The following is a 26,677-nucleotide window of genomic DNA, read 5'->3' as shown; positions in this document are numbered from 1 at the left end:
AGAAAAATCAGCCAGGCATGGTGGTGCACACCTGTAGTCCCAGCTACTTGGGAGGCTGAGGCAGGAGGATGGCTTGAGCCCCGGAGTTTGAGGTTGCAGTGAGCTATGAAGAGGCCACTGCAGTCTAGCCCAGGTGACAAAGTGAGACCCTGTCTCAAAAAAATAAACCCCGAACTACAATAAAACTAGTTTAAAACTAGATTAAAACTAATTTAGAACTTGAACAAGTAGCCATGTGGTACACTTTAAAGTATGTGGGCTTTGAGAGAGGGAGAGCTGTGAAAGGCCTCGTGCCTGGCATCATGAATGTTAATCTGTTTTCTTCTAAATAAAATGTTATAATCAAGTTGCCACATCACATATTTCTGCCTTCACTGGCCCCTTGGTAGGCTTTCCTCTTTTACTAGCACCTTTCCTCCTCTTAAAATTGTGTTTGTGTCTCCTCACTTAATAAAAAGCCAGGGCCCTCACCCTCCATCCCTTTCACCTGAACCAGTAGGGTTCACCTGTTGCCTCAGTTTCCTCATCCCTGTTCTTATCTCCTTGCCTTTTGATGTCCTCCCTGCCAGAGTACAGTTTCAGAGGTCACTGTGATCTTGCCAGATGGAAGATTACGCAGAGCATAATTTCCCCTGAGTATTTTTTAAAGAGCAGAGAGGCACAGGATCGTTTCTTCTCTTGCTTTTAAAACTTGTTCACCTCTCAGCAAATTTGGCTGATAATTTCTTCCTTCTTGAATCTCTTCTCTCCTGCCAATTGCAAGACACTTCCCCATCCTGGGCACCCTTTTGGCTCATGGTCACCCCTAACCCCCCACCTACGTCCTCCACTGGGCGCATCCTCTGCCCTAGTTGGGGGAGCCCACGCACGTCTGGGGGACGCCGTGCACCAGCCGGCCCAGAGCGGGCAGTGCCGGTCGCTGGAGAGGCCGCCTGGGTGCGCGTTCTCATTTCCGTCCTGGGTTTCTCCCAGAGCCCTCTCCGAGCAGATGGCTGCAAATTGGATTACCTTCCTTAGCGCCAGGACAGGTTCGAGGACAGTCCTGTTTCTGTTTTCTTTTTTCCACGTTGATTTAAGAAATCACTCTTAAGTTTGTTTTTTTTCTTCTGCTTATCATCTTTATTAGTGAAGAAAATGAATGGAATTAAAATTTAATGAAGTTTTAATTTGACCACTAGACCAGCAGGATCAATTGAAGATTATTTATATCTATAAATTTTATTGTTAAAAATTATTAGGAAATTCATATTCATCAAAATAAAAAAGAAGAAATGTATATATAATCTTACCGGCTAGAGAGAACCACAACTGTTCACATTTGAGGGTATGTTGTCTCTTTTCCCATGTGGGTGCTTGGGCAGACGCACGCATTCCCTCGTACTTAGCCTGAAATGGTCTCATTCTGTATGTGTTATTTTAGATCCTGTGTTTTAATGGCTACGTTGTGTTCCTACTGGGGAGGAATCAGACGTTATTTAACTGGTACCCTGCTATCATTGGATATCTAGTTTTCCATTTTTTACTATTTTAAACTTTTATTTATTTATTTTTTGAGAACAGTGTCTCACTTTGTCACCCAGGCTGAAATGCAGTGGTGTCATCTTAGCTCACTGCAACCTCAAACTCCTAGGCTGGAGCCTCCTGAGTAGCTGGGACTACTGACCATACACGCGGCTAATTTTTGTGGGTTTTTTTTTTTTTTCTGTAAAGATGGGAGTCTTGTTATTTTGCCCAGTCTGGTGGTCTCAAACTCCTGGCCTCAAGCAATCCTCCTGCCTTGGCCTCCCAAAGTGCTAGGATTACAGTGTAAGCCCAGCCTATTTTAAACTATTTTATTTGCTAAAAATGATCTTGCAGCAGTGGCTGTTTCCTCAGGTTAAGTTCTTAGAAGTAGAATGGCAGAGGTAAAGTGTGTAGGTTTTAACAGTATTGCTATGTGCGGCCACATTGGTCTCCAGAAAGTTTGTAACACAGCCCTCTCCTGTCCCCTTGTAAGTAACATGTGTTCTCATAACTTGTGGGTTGCTTGAGATATCTTTAGGGTGATCTTGGTATTGCCTTTTGCTTGCTTAAATTGCCATCTGATGTTTAGTGTTGTCATTAAATAGTCTCAGAGCTCTAGGTACTGTGTTGATGGACTTTAATCACATGCTTATCACGTGCTTGTAAAATAGCCTTTTGGCTGGGTTCTGTGTACCTTAAATCCCTGGACTTTTCAGAGAGGCAGCTTCCCAGCCATGGTCATTTCTCTCTTTATTCTGGTGTTTACCAGGACTTTCTAATTGGAGTTGGAATGAATTTAGGGGAGAGGGGTCAGGTAGTGTGCTTTTTTTCAACCCTCGCTTTTTCTTTTCCCTAAACAGAACTTGATTTACTCATTAATTAAAAGTAACACTATTAGGAAGATTACAGAAACTTTCTTATTACTTTTTGTAGAGGAAATAAATTTATTTAGCTTTTATTAATTTCTTATTTGAAAACTTGTGAATGGTAGAGAGGAATTTTAAGTTTGTGAAATATTTGAACTCTTAATAGTTTTATTCAGAAATGCTTTCGCTTTTTTAGTGACTATAATTGCCCTACTCAGAAAGTTTCCCTAAATTAAATTGGCTTGTGTTGGCAATATTTGCTAACTTGAGGGTATTTATGTTGATATAATTAGGTGTTTAAATTCTGGTATGATGTAGTTTTAATGACTATTCTCCTTGAAGTAAATTTTAATTCAGATTTTTCTGTTGTTTTTCTGAATGTTTCATAATTTTATTAATAGTTTCCAGATGGTGAATGGATCCTGTTTATTTTTATATACGATTAAGGTTTTGTTCTTGATTAATAAATCGAACTCTAATTTACTGTTGATTTTTTTTTTCTGAATCCTATTAATTTTAACCTAGCTAATGTTGTTTCTAGATTATTTTTTAGTTTATGGTTTAAGTCTAGACTCATTTGATTCATTCATTTAGTGAACCTGCATTTTTTATTACCTATTTTGTGTCTAGATAGATACTGGGTATACAGAGACAAGTAAGGTGATGTATCTCTGCCCTTGAGAGGCTTGGTTGGGAAGATAGGTCTGTACACAGGCAGCTGCATTAAGGTGTTTCAGGCTGTGTGAGAAATTTGCACATAGTATAATGGGGGCATAAAAGTGAAAGTCGTCACCTCCTTAAGGGGTTTAGGGGAGGGGCCTGGAGAAGTTTCATAAAGGAGGTGACCCTTGAACTGAGTCTTGGAAGAGCGATGGGTGAAGTAGTAGGATGTGGTTTGTCAAAGTCAGGAGAACCAGTGGACTCACAGGCTCGAAGCTATGACATTGTCTAATACATTGTGGGAATTGCAAGCAGATGGAGTAGGGGGTGCTGGGGCAAGCTCACTGAGAAGCAGACAAGACCCAGCTCATGAAGAGGCTGGACGTTATCCTTTGCTTGTTTGGAGCTGTGAGAGATTTAAGCAGTAACATGATTAGATTCACATTTGGGAAAATAACTGTGACCGTTGCGTGGAGGGTGGATGGTTTGACTGGTAGCAGGAAGTTCTCATTGAGATTCTTAGCAGTGGTCCCCAAAGAGAAGATGAGTAGCAGAGGGGTATGGAAAGAAAGAGGCAGAAGTAAGTGATGTTAAAGAAGTAGAATCTTTAGCACTTAGCACTTGCTTGGGTGCGGTGAGTAAGGCAGAAGTCTAGGATCTTTCCCAGAGTTCTGGATTGAGATGGGGAATACAGGAGGGAGAGCCAGGTTGGACGGGAGAGCAGCTGAGTACAGTGTTGCATGTGCTTCGGGACATAGAGGTACAGAGACATATTCAGTGCACCCGTGGATATGAGGTCTCAGGGCTGCAGAGGGCTGATACAGTTATCAGATTCTGTCATCTTAGCAAGAAGGTGGGCAGAGTGGTTGGATGTGAGATATGTTTTGGAAAGAAAATCACCAGGATTTGCTGATGGGTTAGATTGGTGGTAGTGGTGAGGGAAGGGAATGCAACTAAAGGAGGAGTATGTTGAAGGAAATTTATGTTCTGAAATGCTTACATTAGAAAAGAAATTTGAAAACATGAGCTAAAGTTACACCTGACATAGAAAAACTGAACTGAATAAACCCAAAGAAAGCAGATGGAGGAAAAAAGAATTTTTTTTTTTTTGAGACAGTGTCTCATTTTGCTGCCTGGCATGAGGGCAGTAGTGTGATTGTAGCTCACTGCAACCTCAAACTCCTGGGCTCAAGCCATCCTCCTGTCTCAGCTCTCGGAGTAGCCGGGACTACAGGTGTACACCACCGCACCTGGCTAGATGGAGGAAAATTTTTTTTAAAAAAGTGTAGAAATTACTGAAATTGGAAAACAAAGAAATGGTCTAGATACAGTCTACAAAACCAAATACTGGTTCTTTGAAAACATGAATAAAGCTCCCGGCAAGGTTGATTAAAAAGAGAAGGGAAACACACAGAAAAACATTTGTAATGGAAAAGAACATAACTACAAGTAGATTAAAAATTGAACAAATTATAAAATAGTACTGTGTCAGAAAGTTAAAAAACCAACGCAAAATGGATAATTTCCTAAAATAATATGTCTTATCAAAACTGACTCAATAGAAATAGGAAATATAGACTTGTAGCCATTAAAAAACATGAGTAAGTAGTGAAGACAACCCACCAAAATATAAAACCACAGAAAAACTTGGCAGATCCAGATGGTTTTCTGGCCATGGTCTATCAAACTTCCAAGAAATAGAAGTGCACGTTATTCACATTGTTCTAGAAAATGGCTAGGAATGAACAAATTCGTTTAATTTTTACAACAGTGGTATGACCTCGTCGTGTTAGTCAAGGAATGACTATAAGCAGCTGTCCCTATCTGGGGGATTGGTTCCAGGACACAACACCCCCATACCAAAATTTGGGCATGCTCAAGTCCCTGATACAAAGTGGCATAGTATTTGCATACAGTCTACGTGCATCCTCCTGTATACTTTAAATCAGCTATAGATTACTTATAATATTTAATACAGTGTAAGTGCTGTGTAAATAGTTGTCACACTGTATTTTTTCTTTGTATTTTTTATTGTCATTATTTTTGAAATATTTTAAATTTGTGGTTGGTTGAATCAGAAAATGCCGATACAGAGAGCTGACTATACATTCATGGAGCGTATGATAGTGGCCTGTAATTTTCTTATCTCATTTATGAATAGATGTGAAAATTCAGAATAAAATATAGCAAACATATCAGCAGCACAGTTTTAAAAAATCAAGATCATATAAAACTTCTCTAAGGAGTATGAGTATGAATCAGCTTGAAAAAAATTAGTCCACATAGTTTATGTTAACAGATTGAAGGAGAAAAATTGTAGCATTTATAATGAAAATCTCTTTGCAAACTTGGAATAGAAGGATACTTCTTTAACCTAGTGAGTGGTTTCTGTCAGAAACCTTATGATACATTGGGCCTGATTAGTACTTGAATGGGAGAACGCCTGGGAATACCGGGTGCTGTAGGCTGTTTTTTTAAAATGATAATAATAAAAAAGAAACCTGTGATATATACTGTATTTATAGTGAAGCATTAAAAACATTTCCTTTAAAGTCAGGAATGGAGCAAGAATTCCTGTTGTTGCTACTTCTAATCATCATTTCATTGAAGGTTCTAGTCAAAGTAGTAAAAAAAAAAAAAAGAGAGAAAAATGATACAAGGATTGGAAAGGAAGATATTCTTACTGTTTGCATACAATGTGATTGTCTCCACAGAAAATCCAAGCAAAGCTACAAACAGGCTAATTAGAATTTAAAATATTTCAGCAAAGTGTCTGGAATCAAGAAGAGTATGCAAAAGTCTTTCTTTTGTACAAACTAATAACAACAGAAAATATTTTAAGAACTACCCATGATAGCTGCATAAATTAGTATGTCTTTGAATCTGATAAAATGTGTAAGATCTTCATAGAAAATTTTTTTTTAAATATTGAAAAAGAAGCGTAGACCCAAATAAATGGAGAAGGATACCACATTCATAAATTAGGAAACACAAAGTTGTAAAGATGTCATTACTTCCTCAAATTAGTATATTTGGTGTTATTCCAGTTTAAATCCAAGCAAGGTTTTTCTGGGAACTTGACAGTTACAACCTAAAATTCATATGGAAGATTAAGGGGGCAAGAATAGGTAAGACAATTTTGAATAATAACAGTAAAGTGGTAGACAACTGGTAGTAGATGGCAAGGTTTAAAACAGCTTGGTATTGAGGCAGGGAGAGACAGATACAGCGATAGAACAGAAGAAGAAGCCCAGAAACGAGCCCATCAGCATATGGGGGCTCGCTATGTGAGAGGCGGCATTACAGATCCGTGGGGAAAGGATGAGCTATTCAGTAAATGCTATTGGACAGTTAGCCACCCATATAGAAAAAGGTTAGACTTTTCGTAAACTTCCCAGATCAGTTCCAAGTAGATGAGAGACTAAAGGTAAAAAGTAAAACTAAAAAACTTGTAAAAGAAAATAGTGTAAAAAATCTTTGACATATAAGGATAGGGAAGGAATTCTTAAATAATTCCCCCATACACAGTCATAAAAGGAAAAGGTTGATAAATGTAAATACATTCAAATCAAGAACTTCTAGCTGTCAAGGAAATGCAAATTAAAACCTTAATGAGATACCACCTCATGCCCACTAGGATGGCTATAAAAAAAAAAGTGTTGGTGAGATTGTGGAGAAACTGGAACACTGATACACTGCTGGTGGGAATGGAAAATGGCTCAGGTACTTTGGAAGACAGTCTAGCAGCTCCTCAAAGGTTAAACATACAGTTAGTATACGACCCAGCTGTGCCACCCATAGGTATATAGCCAAGAGAAATGAAAACCTATGTCCATACAAAAATTTACACATATGTTCATAGCAGGATTGTTCACAATAGCTACAAAGTGGAAACCGAAATGTCCATCAACTGATGAATGGATAAGCAAAATGTTTATGAATAAATAAAATATTTTGTACATTGGAATATATTTGGAAATTAAAAGGAGTGTAGTACTGATATGTGTGCTACAGCGTGGATGAACCTTGAAAACATTATGCTCAATGAAAGAGCTCAGTCACAAAAGACCACATATTATTAATATATGGTTCCATTTATTTGAAATGTGCAGAACGGGCAAATCTATACAGACAGGGAAAGTACCTTAGTGGTTGCCGTAGGGCTGAGGGAAATGAGTTACTGCTAAAGGGTATGAAATTCTTTATGGAATAATGGAAATGCTTGAAAATTAATTGTAGTGATTATTAGTCAAGTCTGTGAATATACTAAAAATCATTGACTTGTATACTTTGGATGAATTGTATGGTATGTGAATTATATCTCAATAAAGCTGTTAAAAATATCAAGAACCTTTCATATGGCAAAAGATAGCATAAACTCTATTAAATAAAATCCACAGACTTGGAGTTGTTATATGTAACATAAAATTGCTAAGGGGTCAGTATCCAGAACATAAAAGGAATTCCTAAATATTATTAATAGAAATAGACTAACATCCTACTAGGAAATGACCAAAGGATTCAGGTAATTCACTTAAGAATAACCTAAATGGGCCGGACGCGGTGGCTCACGCCTGTAATCCTAGCACTCTGGGAGGCCAAGGCGGGTGGATTGTTTGAGCTCAGGAGTTCCAGACCAGCTATATCATTTCCCCCAGATTTTCAAATACAGTATCAGTAATGTATCTGTATATACACATGTGTAGTAAAAGTTCATAAAACATGCATGGATAATGGTACTTGCCAATTTAAAGTATGGGTTTGCCTCTGGGGAGAAGAGAAAAGACATTATTTTCCATCTTAAAGCACCTGGCTTATTGCAGGTGGTTGCTGTTTGTTCTTAGGGGCTGTTGATGTATCTTTTTGTTTCTAAAACTTAAAAGCTGGTATAGACTTTTAAAAAATTGTTTTTTGTTAATATTGTACTCCGCTCATATTTATAAATGCTCATTGTGTGCCAACTGCTGTTCTAAGGGGCCAGGAGTCAGGGCTGTAGCCATAAATAAGACAGGCAAAAATCTCTGCTCTCATCGAGCTCACAAATGAGGGATGGATGGCAGATAATAAACGAGTAGAAAAATAATTGTACCCTTGACTGATGCTGAAGAATCTGAAAGAAATAAAGGGAGATGCTGAGAGACTGGAGACTGAGAGTGGTCCGAGAAGGCCTGCTCTGAGGGGCTGTTTTCAGAAGAGCATGCATGCAAAATGTTTAGGAAAAGCATCCCAGGCAGAGGTAAAAGCCTGCAGATAGATCATGTCCAAAAATTGCAACAATAAAATACTTAGGAATAAACTTTGCAAGGGAAATACTTACACTTTGACAACAGAAAACACTGTTAAAATAAATTAAAACCTAAATAAATGGAAAGGCATCGCAGGTACACAGGCTAGAAGTCAGGGAACGTTGTTAAGATGGCAGTATTCCCTAGACCCACAGATTCGGTGTGTCCCTGTCAAAGTCCCAGCTGACTTCCTTGCAGAAATTGACAGGCTGATCCTAGAGACTAGCAAGGCCAGTGTGGCCAAAGCCCAGTGAGGAAGTTGGGAGAGTTGACAGTGATGCCGTTGGGGAGGTTGGCAGGACTCCGGGTTATGAAACCCAGGGGCTGTGATGGGGAGATGCTGCTGATCTCATCCCAGGGTTGGTGGGAAGCCTCAGGAGTGTTCCAGGCCAAGGGGTGGTAACATTCAGTCAGTATTTATTGAGCCTTCTCTGTGCCAGGTGCTGGGATGGGCATGAGCCAGATGGCCGTGAACAGGACAGAATGTTGAATAAATAGAACTCACCATTTCAATGGTAGGAAATGAGAGCATCCTCTGTTTCTGTCCATGTTGGCATGTATTTGTGTCACATCACTAACCTGCTTAAACATTTTCTTAAGTAATGTGCAAGTAGCAATATCATTGTAGAATATTTAGGAGATTCAAACTGAAAGAGAATACATATCTTTCAAGATCCTACCATTTTGAGGTAATAACAGTTAACATTTAGTGGTTTTTTCCTAGTGTTTTGAATGAATTTGTAGTCAGACATTTCTCAAATTCAATAAGGAGTGTCACCCGCCAACACTACTAAAGCAGACAAAAGTGAGAATCTTCGCTTTTCTTTTGGTAAGTCAGTCCATGATTAATCAGTCTTCTGATTAATTTCTTTTAGGTGGAGCTGATCAGAATAATGTTCAACATCAACCCCCTGGAGAACCTGAAGGTGTACATCAGCAGTCGGCCTCCCCTGGTGGTCTTTATGATCAGTGTGAGTGCCATGGCAATAGCTTTCTTGACCCTGGGCTATTTCTTCAAAATCAAGGAGATTAAATCACCAGAAATGGCAGAGGTATAGTATGTTCTAACTTCTCTCAGGCTGGCTGGACCTTGTAGAGTGGGGAAACACCTGTGGCTCTCCTTACGCCTTTGTTTGGTTGTGAATTTTTTCACCTAGTTAGATCAGAATTTATTCAGAATTTTCCATCTTCCCTTGATTTACTTTGTTAGGAAATACTTAGTTAGATATAATAGATATAGTGCTACCGGTTTCAGTTAAACTGTTTTGGCAACAAAACATGCATTTTGGAGAGTATGTTTATAAAATGATTTGTGTCAAGAAGCTAGAGAACTCACTTCTTTGATATTTGTATTAAATTAGCTCATTGCAGTTTTAGAAAACTGAACATTTGATAATTTTAAAGCCACTTATTGTGAAGTTTTATCAGCTGTATTGATGACTTTTTCAATGGATAAGAAGGGATCCTAAAGAAATTCAAAAGCAGGATCAATTTCCGCATATATTTGTTGTTTTTAATCAAGGAAAACGTCAGTTATCTATAAACTTGCCTTCTAGAGTTTACATTTTAGGAAATTGAAATAAATTATTGGGGCATTGATCTTTAATCTTTAATTCAGGCATAGTTTGAACACTTATAATGTAGATTTTAAAAGATCTGTAATTTGTGTATTAGAAAACAGCACATAATAATTCTTATTTTATAGAGGTGAATGGTAATATACCTATTCACAAATTTATTTTACATATTAGAAATTATACAGAATTAATGATATGATGAATTTACTGATAGATAAGGTTTCTTTTAGGACAAATTAGTTCTTAATAGATTTCTCCAGTGCCTTCTCTTTCACCTTTTTTCTTCTTGGGTTTGTTTGTTGGTGGGGGTGGGAATTGGGATCGTGTTGTTGCTACATTGTACGTTCCTTGCTCTGTTGAGAGGAGAGTTCTCTACTCAGTGTAATTGGGACCGTGGCTTTCTCTTGTGTTCTACGGCTGCCCCACTCCCCATTGCTGGCATCACCGCATAAGCCCTGCCTCCTGTCAGATCAGCGGTGGCATTAGATTGTCACAGAAGTGCGCAAACCCTACTGTAAACTGCGCATTTGAGGGCTGTAGGTTGCAGCTCCCTACGAGAATCTAATGCCTAATGATCTGAGGTGGACCTGAGGTGGTGATGCTCGTGCTGGGAGGCGACTGGAAATGGGCTGTCATTAGCGGAGAGTTTGCACAGTAAATGTGATGCGCTTGAATCATCCTGAAGCCATGCCCTGCCACCCTCCAGTCGGTGGAAGACTTGTCTTCCATAAAACTGGTCCCTGGTGCCAAAAGGTTGGGGACTGTTGCTCTGTGGCATTCTAGATCATAGGTGATCTTGGCAGGAGGGACAGCCTTCACACACGAACTCTTTAACACAGTTAAAGTAACGAGTTTTAGCTATTTTTACCATGAAACCCTTTCGCGGTGTTTCTTACCAAGAGATGCACTGGGCGGCTTAATTCTCCCTCTTTTCTGACCCTGCCTGAGTCTTTAATGGTTGCACAAATAGGCTGCACCCCCGTTAGGGGTGAAAATGAACATTCTACACAGCTGTAGCTCTGCAGCATTCTGGACTTCCTTTCCCGAATAGCCCAAGTCTGTGTTGAACACTTGACCAAGGCCAATGGTTAAGGTGTAGCCTGGAGGTCTTTCCCACTCTTGGTTTGTCCTACTCTTTGCAAGCTAGCCAGTTATGTGTACATTGTGTTGCCATAGCAAAGTTTTTGCCTAGGGGGAAATATCCCTAAGCTGTTAATTTTTGTATAGTAATTTATTTTAAGATAAGATAAAATGATTATTAAAATTCAGACAGTCTCAAAACAGTCTTACTCTTTGAAAGTTAATACATGTACTCAGGTTTATACTCAAGTTGGAAAATGTTTTGAGACTATTTAGATTGTTTTTTCTTGATCCTCATGTAAAATTCTGAAAAATGTTACAACTTTGTTTTAGTGGGGTGCTAAGGATTGGTGTTGAAGGTGTTCAGTTTACAGTCAGGTGATATTATGTCAAACTTTATTCTGGGGGCCGGGCACCGTGGCTCATGCCTGTAATCCTAGCACTCTGGGAGGCCGAGGCGGGTGGATTGCTTGAGGTCAGGAGTTTAAGACCAGCCTGAGCAAGAGTGAGACCCCGTCTCTACTAAAAATAGAAAGAAATTATCTGCCCAACTAAAATATATATAGAAAAAAAAAAATTAGCCAGGCATGGTGGCGCATGCCTGTGGTCCCAGCTACTCAGGAGGCTGAGGTAGTAGGATCGTTAAAGCCCAGGAGTTTGACGTTGCTGTGAGCTAGGCTGATGCCATGTCACTCACTCTAGCCAGGGCAACAAAGCGACACTCTGTCTCAAAAAAAAAAAAAAAAAAAAAATTTTATTCTGGGATGTAGGTATTTTGGAAAGATCTAATTAGTTAACATATTTAAACAGGATGTGTTCTAAAACTATATTCATAAAACTTAAAGATCTTATGTTGTTCAGTATAACAAATCTTACTAAAATATTTATGTTTGTTTTCTTGGTAGGTGTTTTAGGTTTAAAAGTAGTAATTAAAACTATATTTTGTTTCCTGGCCTGTGTTGTATATCTAATATTCATAGGCTGTAAAAATGGTTAAAGAAAATAACTTCATAAAAAAAAGATGTGGCCTGGATAACCAGCCCTTAATAATCAAAATGGGGCCTGGGGTCGGCTTTGGCCGGCTGTTCAACATGGACTCCAGCTCTGCGGGGTATACGGTGCGGAGATGCTGCAGAACTTGGGTTATGATTAATTTAGTGATTTTATTTTCAAATGAGGATCCCGGGTTATACGAAAAGCAGTGGTGTATGAGAGAAGTTTTGGGCTGTGAATCAGAACTTAATGCTGATTCTGCCTTCAGCTAGAATTGGAGGGTACCTCATTTGCTCTTGGCCTCAATTTCTGGAATATGTAGGGCCGAGACTAGAGTGTTCATCTTCAGCCCTAATGTACTGGAATGATCTGCTAAGTTTGTAGGTATTAGGGAAAATGTAATTTGATAGATCCAGTTGCAGTCTTATTAAATGTCACATACAGTTAATACTAATGCTTGTAAAGGTGGCCTCACTTGGCTGCTTGGGGATTGCTTAAATGGCATTTTTAATCAATATTAATGTTAGAGTAATTGGAAGTGCATCTTGGTTTGGCTTCACATTTGGCAACTTTTTTTAAACTAATGTTGCTTGGGAAAAAGGAGTTATATGTAACAGGCTAGGTTAGGTTTGTTGTTGGTACTTTAGCATGAGTTCACCTTTGGGTTTCTGCTAAAATTAAAATAAACCCTGGCGGGTCCTTTACTGTGTTGGCATCTGTAATTAGCTGTGTGTGTTTTTAAAACTTGCTTATGATTTAAATCATCAGTACAGGTTGTAGATATTAAAAGCAGGCTGAAAACATCTGTGCCCTTCATTTTGAAATTGTTTCTGCTCTAAGGCGGCATCAAAAGTCCATGACAAGGGAGAAAAAGTACCAAATGAGTATTGGTATTTACTGCCGTTTTGCATTCTAGAGAGAAAGAGCAAGGTGTATGGAATTGATCTTTTGAGGAATTATTTTAAGGCAGCCTCATTTAAAAACTGAATTGTCACAAGTAAATGAGTTTGGATTAATGCTTTCAGGGTTTTACTACTTTTGTTCAAACTTTCTTTCCAAGTTTGATTCTGAGGCCAGGTCATTTCCTGTAATTATAATATGTTGGTTTTAGAAGGAAAAAACATTTTCTTAAATAACTGGGCTTAATCTCACAGTTTATGTAAAATCTCATGCCAACAAAGAGTTTATGTGTTAGATTATGAATACGAAAATGAAAGGAAAGTCACACTGTTCTACCAATGCAAGAGGATGATGGCTGTGTTGTCACTATTTTAAATGACCGAGTCTGAATTATAGTTTACTATTGTGATGTGATGCCACACCGAGGCTCCTGACTGCACTCCTGCCGTGGGAGACTTTGGGACTGCTCACACTTGTTTCTCTTTATTTCACTTCACTGAAGGATTGGAATACTTTTCTGCTACGATTTAATGATTTGGACTTGTGTGTATCAGAGAATGAAACATTAAAGCATCTCACGAATGACACCACTACTCCGGAAAGCACAATGACCAGCGGGCAGGCCAGAGCGTCCACACAGTCCCCCCAGGCCCTGGAGGATTCAGGCCCAGTTAACATCTCAGTTGCCATCACCCTGACCTTGGATCCACTGAAACCCTTCGGAGGGTACTCTCGCAACGTCACTCATCTGTACTCAACCATTTTAGGGCATCAGATTGGACTCTCAGGTATGTGAGCGTTAGCCGTGTTCTTTTCAGACTTCTCAGGTGACAACTATTACAGGGCAGCCAGAGGATTAGCCATGTATGATTTTACTCATCATACTATAGTTTATTTTTACACGTATGTCTTCTTTTGTTGAGTTTGAACCACGCAAAGTCAAGAAGGAATCATTTCTACATCTTCACTTAGTAAAGTGCCTGGCTTGCAGTAGTCTCAGTAAGAGCTTGTAAGTGCAAGAAACTGAAAAAACTGTGAGACCTGTTTCTAGCCTTAATATTTACAAACACAAAATTTTTATCCTGGCTTAGCCTAATGGAGTTTTCAGTACTTACTACAAATATTACATGGCTATTAGTTTACAAATTTTTGGATGCTCGTCATTAGCTCAGCACTGTGCTAGCTGCTGAGAAGAACTAGAAAAAGCCTAAAAAATTGGTCTCTTCCCTTTGGAATTTTGGGATTATGGAAGAGACAGTGAGTTAATGTTTATCAAGACTTACAGTAGTTCCTAATAACAAAGAAAATGTTATTTAAGTGCTTGTTAAGTGATATGAAAAATAACCACCTATGAAACATGGAGCACTGCCTTTAGACCAGTACTAAATGAGTGGCAAGCTGGGTGTGGTGGTTAACGCTTGTAATCCCAGCACTTTGGGAGGCCGAAGCGGGAAAATCACTGGAGGCCAAGAGTTTGAGACCAGCCTGGGCAACTTAACAAAACCCTGTCTCTACAAAAGATTAAAAAAATTAGCTGGGCGTGTGGGTATGTGCCTATACCCCTGGCTACTTGAGAGGCTGAGGCAGGAGTATCACTTCACTTGAGCCCAGGAGTTCAAGGCTGCCGTGGGGTACAGACATGCCACTGCACTCCAGCCTGGGCAACACAGTAAGACCTTGTCTCAAAAAATTTTTTAAAAATGCAAAAAGCCAGTGGCAGACTATGAGTGATTCAGGAAAAGGATGAGAAAGCAATAGAAGCTAGAATAATTCGGAACGTCTTCATATGGGAGGCCTGGGCCTTGGAAGAATAACCTTTGGTTCTTTGGTTATCAAAAGTGTTTTTTAAAAGTCCTTAAAGGATGTCCGGGCGAGGTGGCTCATTCCTGTAATCCTAGCACTCTGGAAGGGCGAGGTGGGAGGATCGGTTGAGACCAGCCTGAGCAACATAGTGAGACCACATCCCTACAAAAAATAGAAAATTTAGCCAGGTGTGGTGGCGCATGCCTGTATTCCCAGCTACTCGGGAGGCTGAGGCAAGAGGATCGATCGAGCCTAGGAGTTTGAGGTTGCTGTGAGTTATGATGCTCCTGCTATACTCTAGCCTGGGCAACAGAGCAGGACCCTGTCTCAAATAAATAAATAAATAAATAAAGTCCTTAAAGGAATTTGTGAGTGCCTGCCAGCCTCCTGTTGGCTATTAGAGGTGGCAATATTCCCTTGGTAATCAAGGTATGGGTGACTTCTGGGTTTTCCATGTAGCAAGTGGATCTTTTTCTTCTCTTGTGGCTTTAGAACACCTTGGTTTTAGTTTAAGCTTCATCACTTACCAGTGCCATCTGAAGTCTGTTGGACCCTCTGATCAGTTTGTTCATGTGCAAAAGAAAACAGTAACATCTTTGGTCATGCATAGCATGGTGGTAAATTTTAAGTGAAGTAATACATATAGAAGATATTTGAAAATGGCAAGCATGCTGTACAAAGGCAGCAGCAGTGGTGCCAGTTCTCCCAGCCCAAGCTGTCCGGCTCGGGAACTGCCGGCTCTTGCCTGGCATCTCCAGGCCCTGGCTGCAGGGCGGCCCCTCTCTGCCTCACAGTCCGGATCAGGGCGGCTCTCGTTCCTGAAATCCCACAAAGGCAGCAGCTATCTGGGCTGGTAGGTGATTCCTGGGTGGGTTTGACTTCAGAATTTATTCAAATGCTAGAGAATCAGAAATATTATTTTATTTACTGAAAAAACGATGTCTCTTTGGCAGGCCGAGAAGCCCACGAGGAGATAAACATCACTTTTACCCTGCCTGCCGCCTGGAGCTCGGATGACTGTGCTCTCCATGGTCACTGTGAGCAGGTGGTGTTCACGGCCTGTATGACCCTCACGGCCACCCCTGGTGTGTTCCCTGTCACCGTGTAAGTGTTTCCAGCACCCAGGGGACGTGTGCGAGAAGCTACATTTGCCGTGAGTGTGGCTGGGCGGCTTCAGCAGCAAATTCTCAGGACGGCTCGCATGGCATTTCTTTGTAGAATTACCGCTGCTCAGACCTGTTTAAAGGATTAAGTGTAATTTGGAATTCTAAAGCTAGAACTTGTGCATATAAATCTTCGAAAGTTAGTGCTTCAGCAAGGCAGTGAAAGCACCTGGTTGCCGCTGGGTGCTCTTGGGCTGCCTTTCCTGCAGGAGCCGAGCAGAAGCAGCAGGTGGTAGAAAGGGTAAACCCCGGCCACCTGACCCCAGAGCGACCCTTGACCAGCTTGTCTACAGATAAAGGTTTTGTTCATCTCCATTATCCAGAAAGAGTTTGTATTAAAATCAGGACTATAAATGGAACCTTATTTTCCACTAGACAATTACTGTTTGTGAAACTTCTGCTTTAGTTTTTTTAGTAGCAGTCAGTGTTACTGCTTTGCCTGTAGGGTTTTTTTCCCTTTCCTCTCCTTTCTCTGTAAAAGGGATAGTGATCTATACAAAAATATGTGAAATACGTAAGATACAGCCTATTTAAAAGAATCCTGTGGTGAATCCTGTTTTAGTAAGAATTATCCTGGGATTTATCTATTTTTAGACATTTGGAGGTTTGTAGTACAAGAACAGATAAGTTAAACATTATTTGGTGTGATAATACCTGATGCAGACATTGGTGTGTAAAGCTTGCATTTGTAACTAAAAAGTTAGGTAATTTGAGGATACAGGCTTAAAAGGAGCAGCGTCCCCTTTGGCCATATCACACGTGAGAGGATGTGGGTTGAATTCTGAAGGCAAAAATCCAACACCCAGACTCCTAAATGTCAGATGCCTATTTCTTCTGTTATGTGTGTGTGTTTTTTTTTAAAGACTCTTGAACTAAAAATGTAATGGTATTTATCTCAAAGAAACATATTGTCAGAGACATGTACATCTCATGTTATTTCTCTGTTCCACACGTGTCGCTGTGTTCAGTGTTGTGCCAGGTGTTGTGACGGTGACACGGGAACATGGCACTGAGCACGTCTTTCCCTCTCTTCCCTTGCAGGCAGCCACCGCACTGTGTTCCCGACACATACAGCAACGCCACGCTCTGGTACAAGATCTTCACAACTGCCAGAGATGCCAACACGAAATACGCTCAAGATTACAATCCTTTCTGGTGTTATAAAGGGGCCATTGGAAAAGTCTATCATGCTTTAAATCCCAAGCTTACAGTTATCGTTCCGGACGTAAGTGAGACGGATGGTGCGTGCACGTGTGTGTGCGTGTCTGTGTGTGTGCACGTGTGTGTGCCTGTGTGTGTTAGAACTGCCACCCTGGGCCCTGTTTGCTCCCTCGGGTTGGCGCAGACCCTGCCACTCTAGGTTTCCGGCTGGGTCGGGGGACTAGGCGGAGTGGGGGAAACTTGGAAAAACGCACCACTCTCGGTTAACAAAAATGTTCTCTTCTTCATTTTGTGTTCTGTTCAGCAGCAGTTATTTATTGAGCAACTGCTGTGTGCCTAACCCGTGGGGGTTGTAAGAGATGCTCGTACAGTCTTAGGCTCACGCACCCCCCAGCACAGAAGAATAATTGGTTAGTGTCAACGTGAGCAGTAAGCAGTGCTGTGTGGAGTTCAGAAAGGCAGCAGTGAGTAGCGGAAGGAGACGAGTCTTTGGCTGGATTCTGAGGCCCGAATAGGATTTAACTTAACACAGAGGAAAGGAGAAAAGCCTTATCGAGTCTAGCAGGTGATACGCTGGTTTTCAGGCTGCTGTGGTATTTTGTAAATGCCCTTACGTCTCTTCCTGTCAGGATGTGTTAGTTGGATTTGTCCTCCTGGGCCGGGCCCTTTTCCCTTTTCCATAGTTCATTTTTATCAAGTGGAGGCCGTTGTTAGGTGAGAGGCCCGAAGAAGTGAGCACGAGAGCAGGCTGGGTGGCGGGCAGAGGCCGGGTTCCAGGGGCCCTTCGCCCAGCTAGGCATTTGGCCTTTCTCCTTGGCGGGGCGTCACCGCTGGTGTTGGGGCTGCCGGGGGTTGGTCGAGCAGTGTGTCGGGAAGACCGGGCCCCCCTGGACGTGTAAGTGGGAGGGGCCCGGGGCTGGTGCGTGAGGCCTGGACATGGAGAAGGCACAGGAATGGAAGCGGTCTGGGCTCTCTAAGGACTGTCAGGGCCTGGGGGTGGATTGCACGTGGGCGGTCAAAGGCGAGATTCAAGGATGACCTCAGCATTCCCAGCCAGGGACTTAGAGAGTAGGGAAAAGCAGACGGAAGGAAGCTGCCCCTGGGGAGGGGGATGCGCTGCTGGGCCTGTAGCCTGGAGTTAGGAATGCAGGCCGGGGCCAGCCCTCATGCTGCGGGCAGGGGGAGGACAGTCAGAGGAAGAAGACACAAGTCCAGAAGAGAGTTGGGGTTAGAGACGCCTGGGGTGGGGTGGAGGGTTGGGGCAGTGTGGGAGGGCGGACTGCTTTAGGAAGGAGTGGGTGGTCTCCGCAGGGCTGGCTCAGGAACACCGTGTCCTCACTTAATGAGATCCAGTTTTGGCAGTTTAGGAGCCAAAAGGGGAAACCTCCTCTTTGAGTTTAAGACTAAAAGTTAAAGCAAATCTGGAGGCTGTGAATCCCGTCTCCAAAAACCAAGCTTTAAAATCTTTCAACAACTTAGTGCAGATATTGTTTCAGGTTTCTTTCTCCTCTTTATTTAGGATGACCGTTCATTAATAAACTTGCATCTCATGCACACCAGTTACTTCCTCTTTGTGATGGTGATAACAATGTTTTGCTATGCTGTTATCAAAGGCAGACCCAGCAAACTGCGTCAGAGCAATCCCGAATTTTGTCCTGAGAAGGTGAGCAGTGGATGGGGTCTGGCCCAGCATTTTGCTAGAGGTCTCTGTGTACAGAAAGTCCCAGTTAGTCCTTATTCCATTTATTGTGGGTGGCACCTTCCCTCCAGAGAAATTACAGTGGCGCAGGAGATTGGTTTCAGGACCCCCTCGGATACCAAAATCTAATAGTGCTCAAATCCCATATACAAAATGGCATAATATTTGCATATAACTTATACATATCCTCTTTTATACTTTAAATCATCTCTAGATTTCTTGTAATACTTGTACAGTGTAAATGCTATGTAAATATTTGTTATGCTGTACTTTTATTTGTATTATTTTAAATTGTTGTATTATTTTTTATTGGCTTTTTTCCTTTGAGTGTTTTCAGTCCATGATTGGTTGAATCCGTGGATGCAGAAACTGCAGATGCGGAAGAGCAGATGTGGTTCCTGTCTCTTCATTAGAAGTAGTCTTCGCCCTGGGCCTGAGTTGCAGTGCTGGGTTTGCAGTCCCATGCCCAGGCCTTCTTAGCTATGAAAAGGGATTGACTGTAGCCGTTGTTCTCACAACCTACAAGAGTCCCACTGCCCCTCCACCCCTGTCAGCAGGAGAGATCTTCCAGCAGAATGCTGATCGGGGTTTATTTATCTACTTATTTTTGAGACAAGGTCTGTCACCCTGGCCAGGGTGTAGTGGTGTAATCATAGCTCACTGCAGCCTTAAACTCCTGGGCTCAACTGCTTAGCCTCCTGAATAGTTAGGACTCTAGGCATGTGGCACCATGCCCAGCTAATTAAAAAAAAATTTTTTTTGTAGAGATAGGGTCTCGCTGTGTTGCCCAGGCTGGTCTCAAACTCCTGGCCTCAAGTGATCCTTCCACCTTGGCCTCTCAAAGTGCTGGGATTACAGGCCTGAGTCACCAGGTCTGGTTTGATCAGGGTTTAAAAACAGTTAACTCCATATCTCAGCACAGTGGTTGCACAGACCAGCTGCATCTTGCAGAAGACTTTTAGGTCTCTATTCATTTCTTCCTAGGTGAGATTTTTTTTTTTCCTGTAGGAATTTAATACCTCCCTTGCCTAATAGATGCATGCAGTCAGTATGGCTCCTTGGTCTTCGGGCGGGGCCAGAACCTCTCGTGGGTGCCATTGGGGTTGAGTTACCTGGGCTTCCCTGTCTGGCTGATCACTTGTCTTGCCCTCTTCTAGGTGGCTTTGGCTGAAGCCTAATCCCGCAGCTCCTTGTTTTCGGAGAGAGACTGAGGGAACCGTGATCATTGCCTGCTGAACCCAGCCCGGCCTGGACACTCTGTGAATACGTTATCTTGCAATGTTGGGTTATTCCAGCCAAAGACATTTCAAGTGCCTGTAACTGATTTGTACATATTTATAAAAATCTATTCAGAAAGTGGTCCAATGATGCACGTGCTTTGCACTGGGTGTGGCCAGAACCCTTCAACCTCACCTGTGGACTTGTGGACCGGGGGGATGTTTCCGTGTAGTGCTAGAGAGAGTTCATGGATCTTGCTGCATTGAAGCAGGGCATGATGTTTTTACCAAGGTCACAAGTGCGTGTCATTGCTGGTGGGGGTGAGGTTTGGTCTGGTTCTTGTTTCAGCCTGATATGTGTAGAATGTTTGAAACAGTCTGCGCCTTTGATGCACTGCATTTCCAAAGCCACCAGTCCATTTTGTGGATTTTATGTGTCTGTGGCTTAATATTCATAGTAACAACAATAATACCTTTTTCTCCATTTTGCTTGCAAGGAAACATACCTAAGTTTGTTTTTTTTTTTTTTTCTTTTTGAAGAAAAAATAAAATAGCACATTTTAATACTACTCTAGTTAGGACAGACTTGTGCTTTTATCCTGAGTAAAAAAGTAAAATATTTAAAAGTCACCTACATGATAAAGATCTAAGTTTCATTTTCCTCATGGATGCGAGGAACCTGGTCTTGTTTGAGTTGGCACAAAATGTTCTACTGTCCTTGTCCTCTGTTGCCCCTTGCCTCTCTCATAAAAGTTAAAGCAGTTCCCTCACTCAAAAGGGCTTGAAAATGAAGTAAATGGCTCTAGAGTAGAGTAGCAATTAGCTGTTCTTCTACTTTGGGAAGGCAGATAACAGTATGGAAAGAGAAAATGATGATTTGGTCTAATAGTCATGAAAGGGTTTCTCGGTTTTTTTAAAGAGTGAGTGTATTTTCTTCTTTTTGGATTTATTTTTATGCAGCTAGCATATCTTCAGAAGGAAGATGGCAACTAGTAGATCAATAACATTATGAAAATGATGCCTGTGAAATTTGAAGGAATACAATTCCCATTGGCCATTTTTTAGGGAAAACCAAAAGCATTTTTCTTACAACATTTTGATCATCCAGTGCCTCTGTCCCTTGTTCCTTATAATCCTTCATTTTAAAGAAATTGTGCATTGTCTTCCCCAATGTTTTCTTGTTACTTGTATTCTTACTGTTTTTCTTAATAACTTTTTGCCTTAATAAGTTATTGTCGTTACTGACTTTTCCCAGGCAGCGCCATTACAGCGGAAGGGTGATTGAAACCTTGGACGTGCCTGTGAGCACTTCTTTTCCTTAACTCTAGGTTTGTAGTCTGTTCTAAATCAGAATTACTTCCTGCAGTCTGAAATACATTGGCCTAGAACATTTTATCCCAGGCATTCTTTTTTTTTTTTTTTGAGACATAGTCTCGCTCTGTTGCCCAAGCTAGAGTGAGTGCCGTGGCATCACCTAGTGCACAGCAACCTCACACTCCTGGGCTCAAGCGATCCTACTGCCTCAGCCTCCCGAGTAGCTGGGACTACAGGCATGTGCCACTGTGCCCGGCTAATTTTTTCTATATAGATTTTTAGTTGGCCAGATAATTTCTTTCTATTTTTTAGTAGAGACGGCGTCTCGCTCTTGCTCAGGCTGGTCTCGAACTCCTGACCTCGAGCAATCCACCCGCCTCGGCCTCCCAGAGTGCTAGGATTACAGGTGTGAGCCACCTCGCCCGGCCAATCCCAGGCATTCTTGAATGGAAAACAATTGTGGGCTTTTACTGAAGCTTGTTAAAGTGATCACTGTAGTAACTTGATATGTTTGTATTCCTTTCAGTATATTTCAAGTGCAGTAATCATACCTGTCTATCCAGTTTTTTTTATGATACGAGTTGCTTACATCACACACAGCTATCTTGTTAATTTAGTTTTCTTTTTAGAGACTTTGAGACCATTATGAGACAAGGTTGAGAAAGAGCCATTTGGCTTGGCCTTTAGAAACATCAGTGGCATTAGGACCATCAGATTTTAGATTAAGCTGCTACTGAATTAATCAAATCTCAAGTGGAGTTATAGGGATAGATTTATAACTGGCGGAGTAATATAAAATGAAAAAAGACAAGTGAAGAAAGTCAGTTTCACTGGTTTGTTCAATCCAGCTTGTTGCAAACATTAATTACCCTAGTTTTAATTACAGGGAATGGCTGGAATCTGTAGCCAGGGGAAGAGGGACACTGTTAGGCTTGAGGAAAGGAAGTGCCAAAAATACCCGGACAATATTACTTGTCCCGAGGCCAGGACACACCACACACACTTTAAAATCCAGCATTCACCTAGCAGGTAATTCTCAGAGATCTTTTAGAAACACAGAGTCAATCATGGAGGAAGGCTGGGGGGGAGGTGGCCACGGGACCTGGGTGAACAGGCCTGCTACCCGGAGGGAGTTGGTGGAACCTCAGGAGGTCCAGGGGGCCCGGCCCCACCTGTAGCTTGCTGGTGGACCTCAGGATTAGAAGAGTGTCACAGATGGGCCCGTTTGCCATGCGGGGTGACCCACACAGGAGCACCGGCTCGTCCTCAGGCATCTTGGACTGGAGGTCCAATAAAAGGTCAGCAACTTACTATTAAAATGGTTGTTTCAGATCATATTGATCTCTTTCCTTTTTCCTTTTGTCCTTTCACTGTATGACTTGAATCAGTTTTGATTCTATTTGTAAGTTTTTCTCATCGTTAGGAACCTGCCATTTCTTTTGCACTTTCTCTGGCAGTGCGTAGGGGTTCGGTATCCTGGTGTTTCAACCCTCCTGCGGGCACTGTGGGGTTACGAGGGCCAGTGGATCCATTTCACTTATCCTGCTGCATGATGGTCAGTAGCTGATCTGTTATGGCATTCACTCCCTGATTAATTTTCTGTGTTTGAAATATGTGCATATGTGCTTTACAGAATAAAACATCTGAATTTATTTACTGTGTCTCCTCTTCCTCCAGTCTGATGGGTGTTTCCTAAGGGAATAACACACGCAGTAAGCAGATGAGGGTTTTTTGTCAGCTGCTCTTTTGAAGTGTCACTGTCGTCAGGACGAGGGGTAGGCAGTGCTTCCTGCTAAGATGCCCTCACCAGGCACCTGGGCCTTCTCCCTGAGAGTGCAAAACCTCTTGCAGTTTACGTGACCAACAAGTGCTCGAAGGCCTGACCCTAATCCTGCCCTGAGGAAGTTAGTAATAAATGCAGACCAGTAGGGAGCATCGAATAGACGGGCGTTTCCAGACACCCTTCCCGGTTACACACACCCCTACTGCACTCGGCCTGCTCTGCCAGCTGCTGTCACAGGGCTGCTACACACTGGGCCGCTTGTGCCAGGACAGCGCACCCTCTGCGGTTTCTGTAGCACAGGGAGATGGTGTTCACTGATGTGCGTCCTTCCCATTTCCAACGGGCAGGGGGCTCCGTGTCCCTCCCCTCCCTCCTTAGCAGGTGCCGGGGTCAGGAGGTCAGTCTGCAGGCACTCCGTGGGACAGGACAGCGTTGAGGAAGGTAATGCATCGATGGGCTCTTTATTTCTACCTCCATCTCCTCTCGGTGCCCTCTGCCCGTAGTGGGTGGAGCACTCTGCTCGCGTTGCCTGGTGCCATTAGCCGCTCTCTCCTTGTGCTTAGGTTTCTGTGCGTGGCGATTCTTCCCCTTCACAGCACAGGGTAAGCCTGGAGAGAGAAGCTCACGTCTCCTTTCTGTATTACACAGCCTGTGTAAAATCCGACACGTACTAAGTTCTCATGTCAAGTTAGCGATCTGCTTTAGAACCGTTTCGTTTTCCTGGTGGGCTCAGACGTGGGAGGATTGCAGGGAAAGTGGCCTGAGTGCACAGGCAGGGCGCGGTGGTGCCTCGCCCAGCTCCTTGTGAACGGGCTTCTGTCTCAAACAGACCTCTCTGCCCTTTCGTGAGAGTCCTCAGATCCCGAACTCCTCGTGTTTCTCTGGATTTTGATTATGGGTGGGCTAAAGTGGTTTGAAAACTACAAGAATAGATGACAATAGATTGTGCTTTGTCCAGGGGGAAAGCAGGGGTTGAGTTTTACTTTTGATACTCAGCCTCTTTCCTCCAAACTCCTTTGCTCATTTAATAACAAATACTTCCTGGGCTCCTCTTATGTGCCAGCCACTGTTCTAGGAGTTGCCCTCTTGGTATGTACCTTCTAGAGAGGGACACAGCCCATCTAGTGGCAGGTCGTGGTGGGATCAAGATTCCCAGGGCGGAGAATGGTGGACATGATGCCTCAGTCGGGGTGGTCGCAGGAGGCATCTTGGAAGAGGTGGAGTTTGAAGACACACAAATGGGGGTATTCTGATGGAGGCTGCGAATGGGCCACTCAAGTCCTGTGACAGCTGCTGGAGATGGGATTTTTGTTGGTGAGTTTCCTAACAGAGTATACGCTTCCCTCAATTGAGTTGCCTTGGTGAAAGATACAATGTGTGTTAAAACTGCAAAATAACCTTGTGCAAAGTAGAGTTGTTTTCAGGCTCAAATGACAGTCAACATTTTTCATTTCTAAGTGAATGTTGGATAAGATGCTGGAAGCCACGTGGACCATGTGACAGATCTTTGCACAGTTGATGTCTGCATCCCAGGAGCAGGCTTCTATTGTGATGACCAGAAAAACCCCGGGTTTCCAGAGTGACCCCCGGGGGTGGCATCATGCTGTTGCAAACCAAGGCTCCAGCATCCTGCCCGAGGCTGAGAGGTTCCTGCTCGCCTCAGCTTTTGACTTTAAACTGACCTTGGGCACTTAGAGCAGCTGTCATCTCCTGGCCTCTGCAGGCCAGGCCCCCAGCCCTGTGGTCTGTGCCCCTTGCACCCTGGCTTCCTGGCTGGCCCGTACCTCAAGATGATGCTGAGGGCTGAGGAGGTCCTGCCCTGCTCCTAGCCCCCCGGAGGACAGACCTGCCCCGTAGATGTCCACCTGGCACTCGGGGAAGCCCGGGTTCCACGTGCCAGGCACTGAGGCTGCAAGACAAGTGTATACTTCTTATGCCCATCGCTTTTTCTGCCTGCACCCTCCCCCTACCCACCCACACAACACACGAGCAATGCACAGAGCGCTGTGGGAACTAGAGGAGGGAGTACCTGATTTTATAGATTGTCATGTACATTGTTGCCATGCCCAGATACAAAAATAATAGCCTATACTCCGGGGCTTAACCAATTCTACCTACAAAGTTGCTGGTGCCAGAGAAACGTGCCATTGATTGGACTAGGCGGTGGCCTGTGTTGGATGATTCGTGGGTGCTCGTGGTATGAATAAGCCAAAAGTACACAGTGGAAAAACAAGAAGTTGGCCAGAAGCGTGCCATACCTGAGAGAATGTGGGATATTTAACTTTTAGTGACAGCGACATTAGAGATTTGGGCTTGGGTTGGATTCTGGAAAAATGAGAGATGTCAAGGCCAGCAAGGCAAATCCTTGAGGTGGTCTGCCCAGAATCTGAAAGTGTTGGCAACAAATGGAGAAAGCAAGAGTGTGTGCTTGCACGTGTGTGTGTGTGTGTGTGTGTGTGTGGTTTTCAGATGGGGACCCTCGAGAGTGCATATTTGCGTATCTTAAGCCCCAACTCCTGCCAGCCTGCAACATGCATATCTCATTTAGAGCAAATGGTGGTTCTTTCCTACCCAGTAGCCAGTTCTGATTCCTGGTAATTACTAGTGACCAGGTCATGGGGGGAGGCAGAGAACATAGTGGTTAGGAGGTTGAGTTTAGGATCAGGAGCTGGTTTGCCTGGATTCAAAATCTGGCACTGGCACTTTTGGGTAACCTTGGAAAAATTTCAGTTGAATTCTCTACCCCTCCATTTCCTCATCTGTAAAAATAGGCATAATAATAGCACTTCCTAGGGTTCTTGTGAAGGTTAAATGAACTAAACCATGTGAAGCCTGTAGGTGAAAAATGTTTGCTGGAACTGGAGGGGCCTGGAGTCGGCCTGCGCACCTTGCGCATGGTCTGTGCAGGGCAGGTGGCGGGGGCGTGGGATGGTTCCTGCAGGTCAGTTGGCAGAGACAGGAACAGCTGGGCTCACAAGCGCTGCCTGCTGCCCTGTGCAGGCCCTGCCTGCTCCAGTCCCTGGAGAAGTTAAAGGCTACTGATGTGGTTCCATCAGTGATCTGCTCTTCTGTGTGGGCAAACACTGTGAAAGGTGGCACTTCTCATGACCTCCCTGCGTGGGGATGTGGAAGGCCAGGTCACGCGTCTGCATCTTCAGCCCCATTGCTAGTGCTGGCAGTTTGGAGGTGGGGCAAGGTCAAGAGGTCACAGCTGCCCAACCCTGCCAGAGGGTGCAGGGAGCATCCTACTAGGTAAGTATTGAGTTCTGTGAGGCCAGCCCCAAATCTGTATGACACCTGGCTAGAGCTGGGGGCAGAGGGTGTTTGGGACTTCCCAGCCCCATGGGTATGAACATGGGACCCCAACACAAGAATACCCTTGAGACCAGTGGGCTTTTATCTCATACCTTAGTGCACACAACAGGTATAAATATGCTTAGAGTATTATGTGCGTGCACTGTATAATGTGCCTAATAAAATGTATATAAAAATAGAAACATAAAATGCAGGAGCTTAAAATGCCTTGGCAATTGTGATGGCATCATGATATCGTTAGCTAATATTTCAAGGCACACAAAGGGTGTAGGATGAGGTTCATCACTGGAGAGAATTTGTCACTCTATTTCAAATTGTGGTCTCGTTAATGTGGCGTGATTTTCTGGATTACTTCTTG

At 42.9% G+C, this 26,677-nt stretch overlaps 1 protein-coding gene across 4 annotated transcripts in view; it reads left to right on the top strand.

Annotated features, from left to right (window-relative positions):
• The window catches only part of TMEM248 (transmembrane protein 248), a 37,594-nt gene extending 17,118 nt beyond the window's left edge, over positions 1-20,476 (top strand). For 3 of the 4 annotated variants that reach the window (XM_045543188.1, XM_045543190.1, XM_045543189.1), the window contains exons 2-7: positions 9,190-9,366; positions 13,367-13,652; positions 15,621-15,771; positions 16,872-17,055; positions 18,511-18,654; positions 19,848-20,476. In XM_045543188.1, coding sequence (XP_045399144.1) covers positions 9,208-9,366; positions 13,367-13,652; positions 15,621-15,771; positions 16,872-17,055; positions 18,511-18,654; positions 19,848-19,868 — 945 coding nt within the window. In that variant the 5' untranslated portion in view covers positions 9,190-9,207 and the 3' untranslated portion in view covers positions 19,869-20,476. Of the gene's footprint in view, positions 1-8,754; positions 8,830-9,189; positions 9,367-13,366; positions 13,653-15,620; positions 15,772-16,871; positions 17,056-18,510; positions 18,655-19,847 lie in introns of those variants that run through there. The other variant, XM_045543187.1, reaches the window with a different exon arrangement.
• Positions 20,477-26,677: the final 6,201 nt, after the last annotated feature.

This window comes from Lemur catta, chromosome 2, assembly GCF_020740605.2.
Source record: "Lemur catta isolate mLemCat1 chromosome 2, mLemCat1.pri, whole genome shotgun sequence".
Lineage (NCBI taxonomy): Eukaryota > Metazoa > Chordata > Mammalia > Primates > Lemuridae > Lemur > Lemur catta.
Note: the sequence above shows the minus strand (reverse complement) of the source record. Positions and strands in the feature narration are given on the sequence as shown.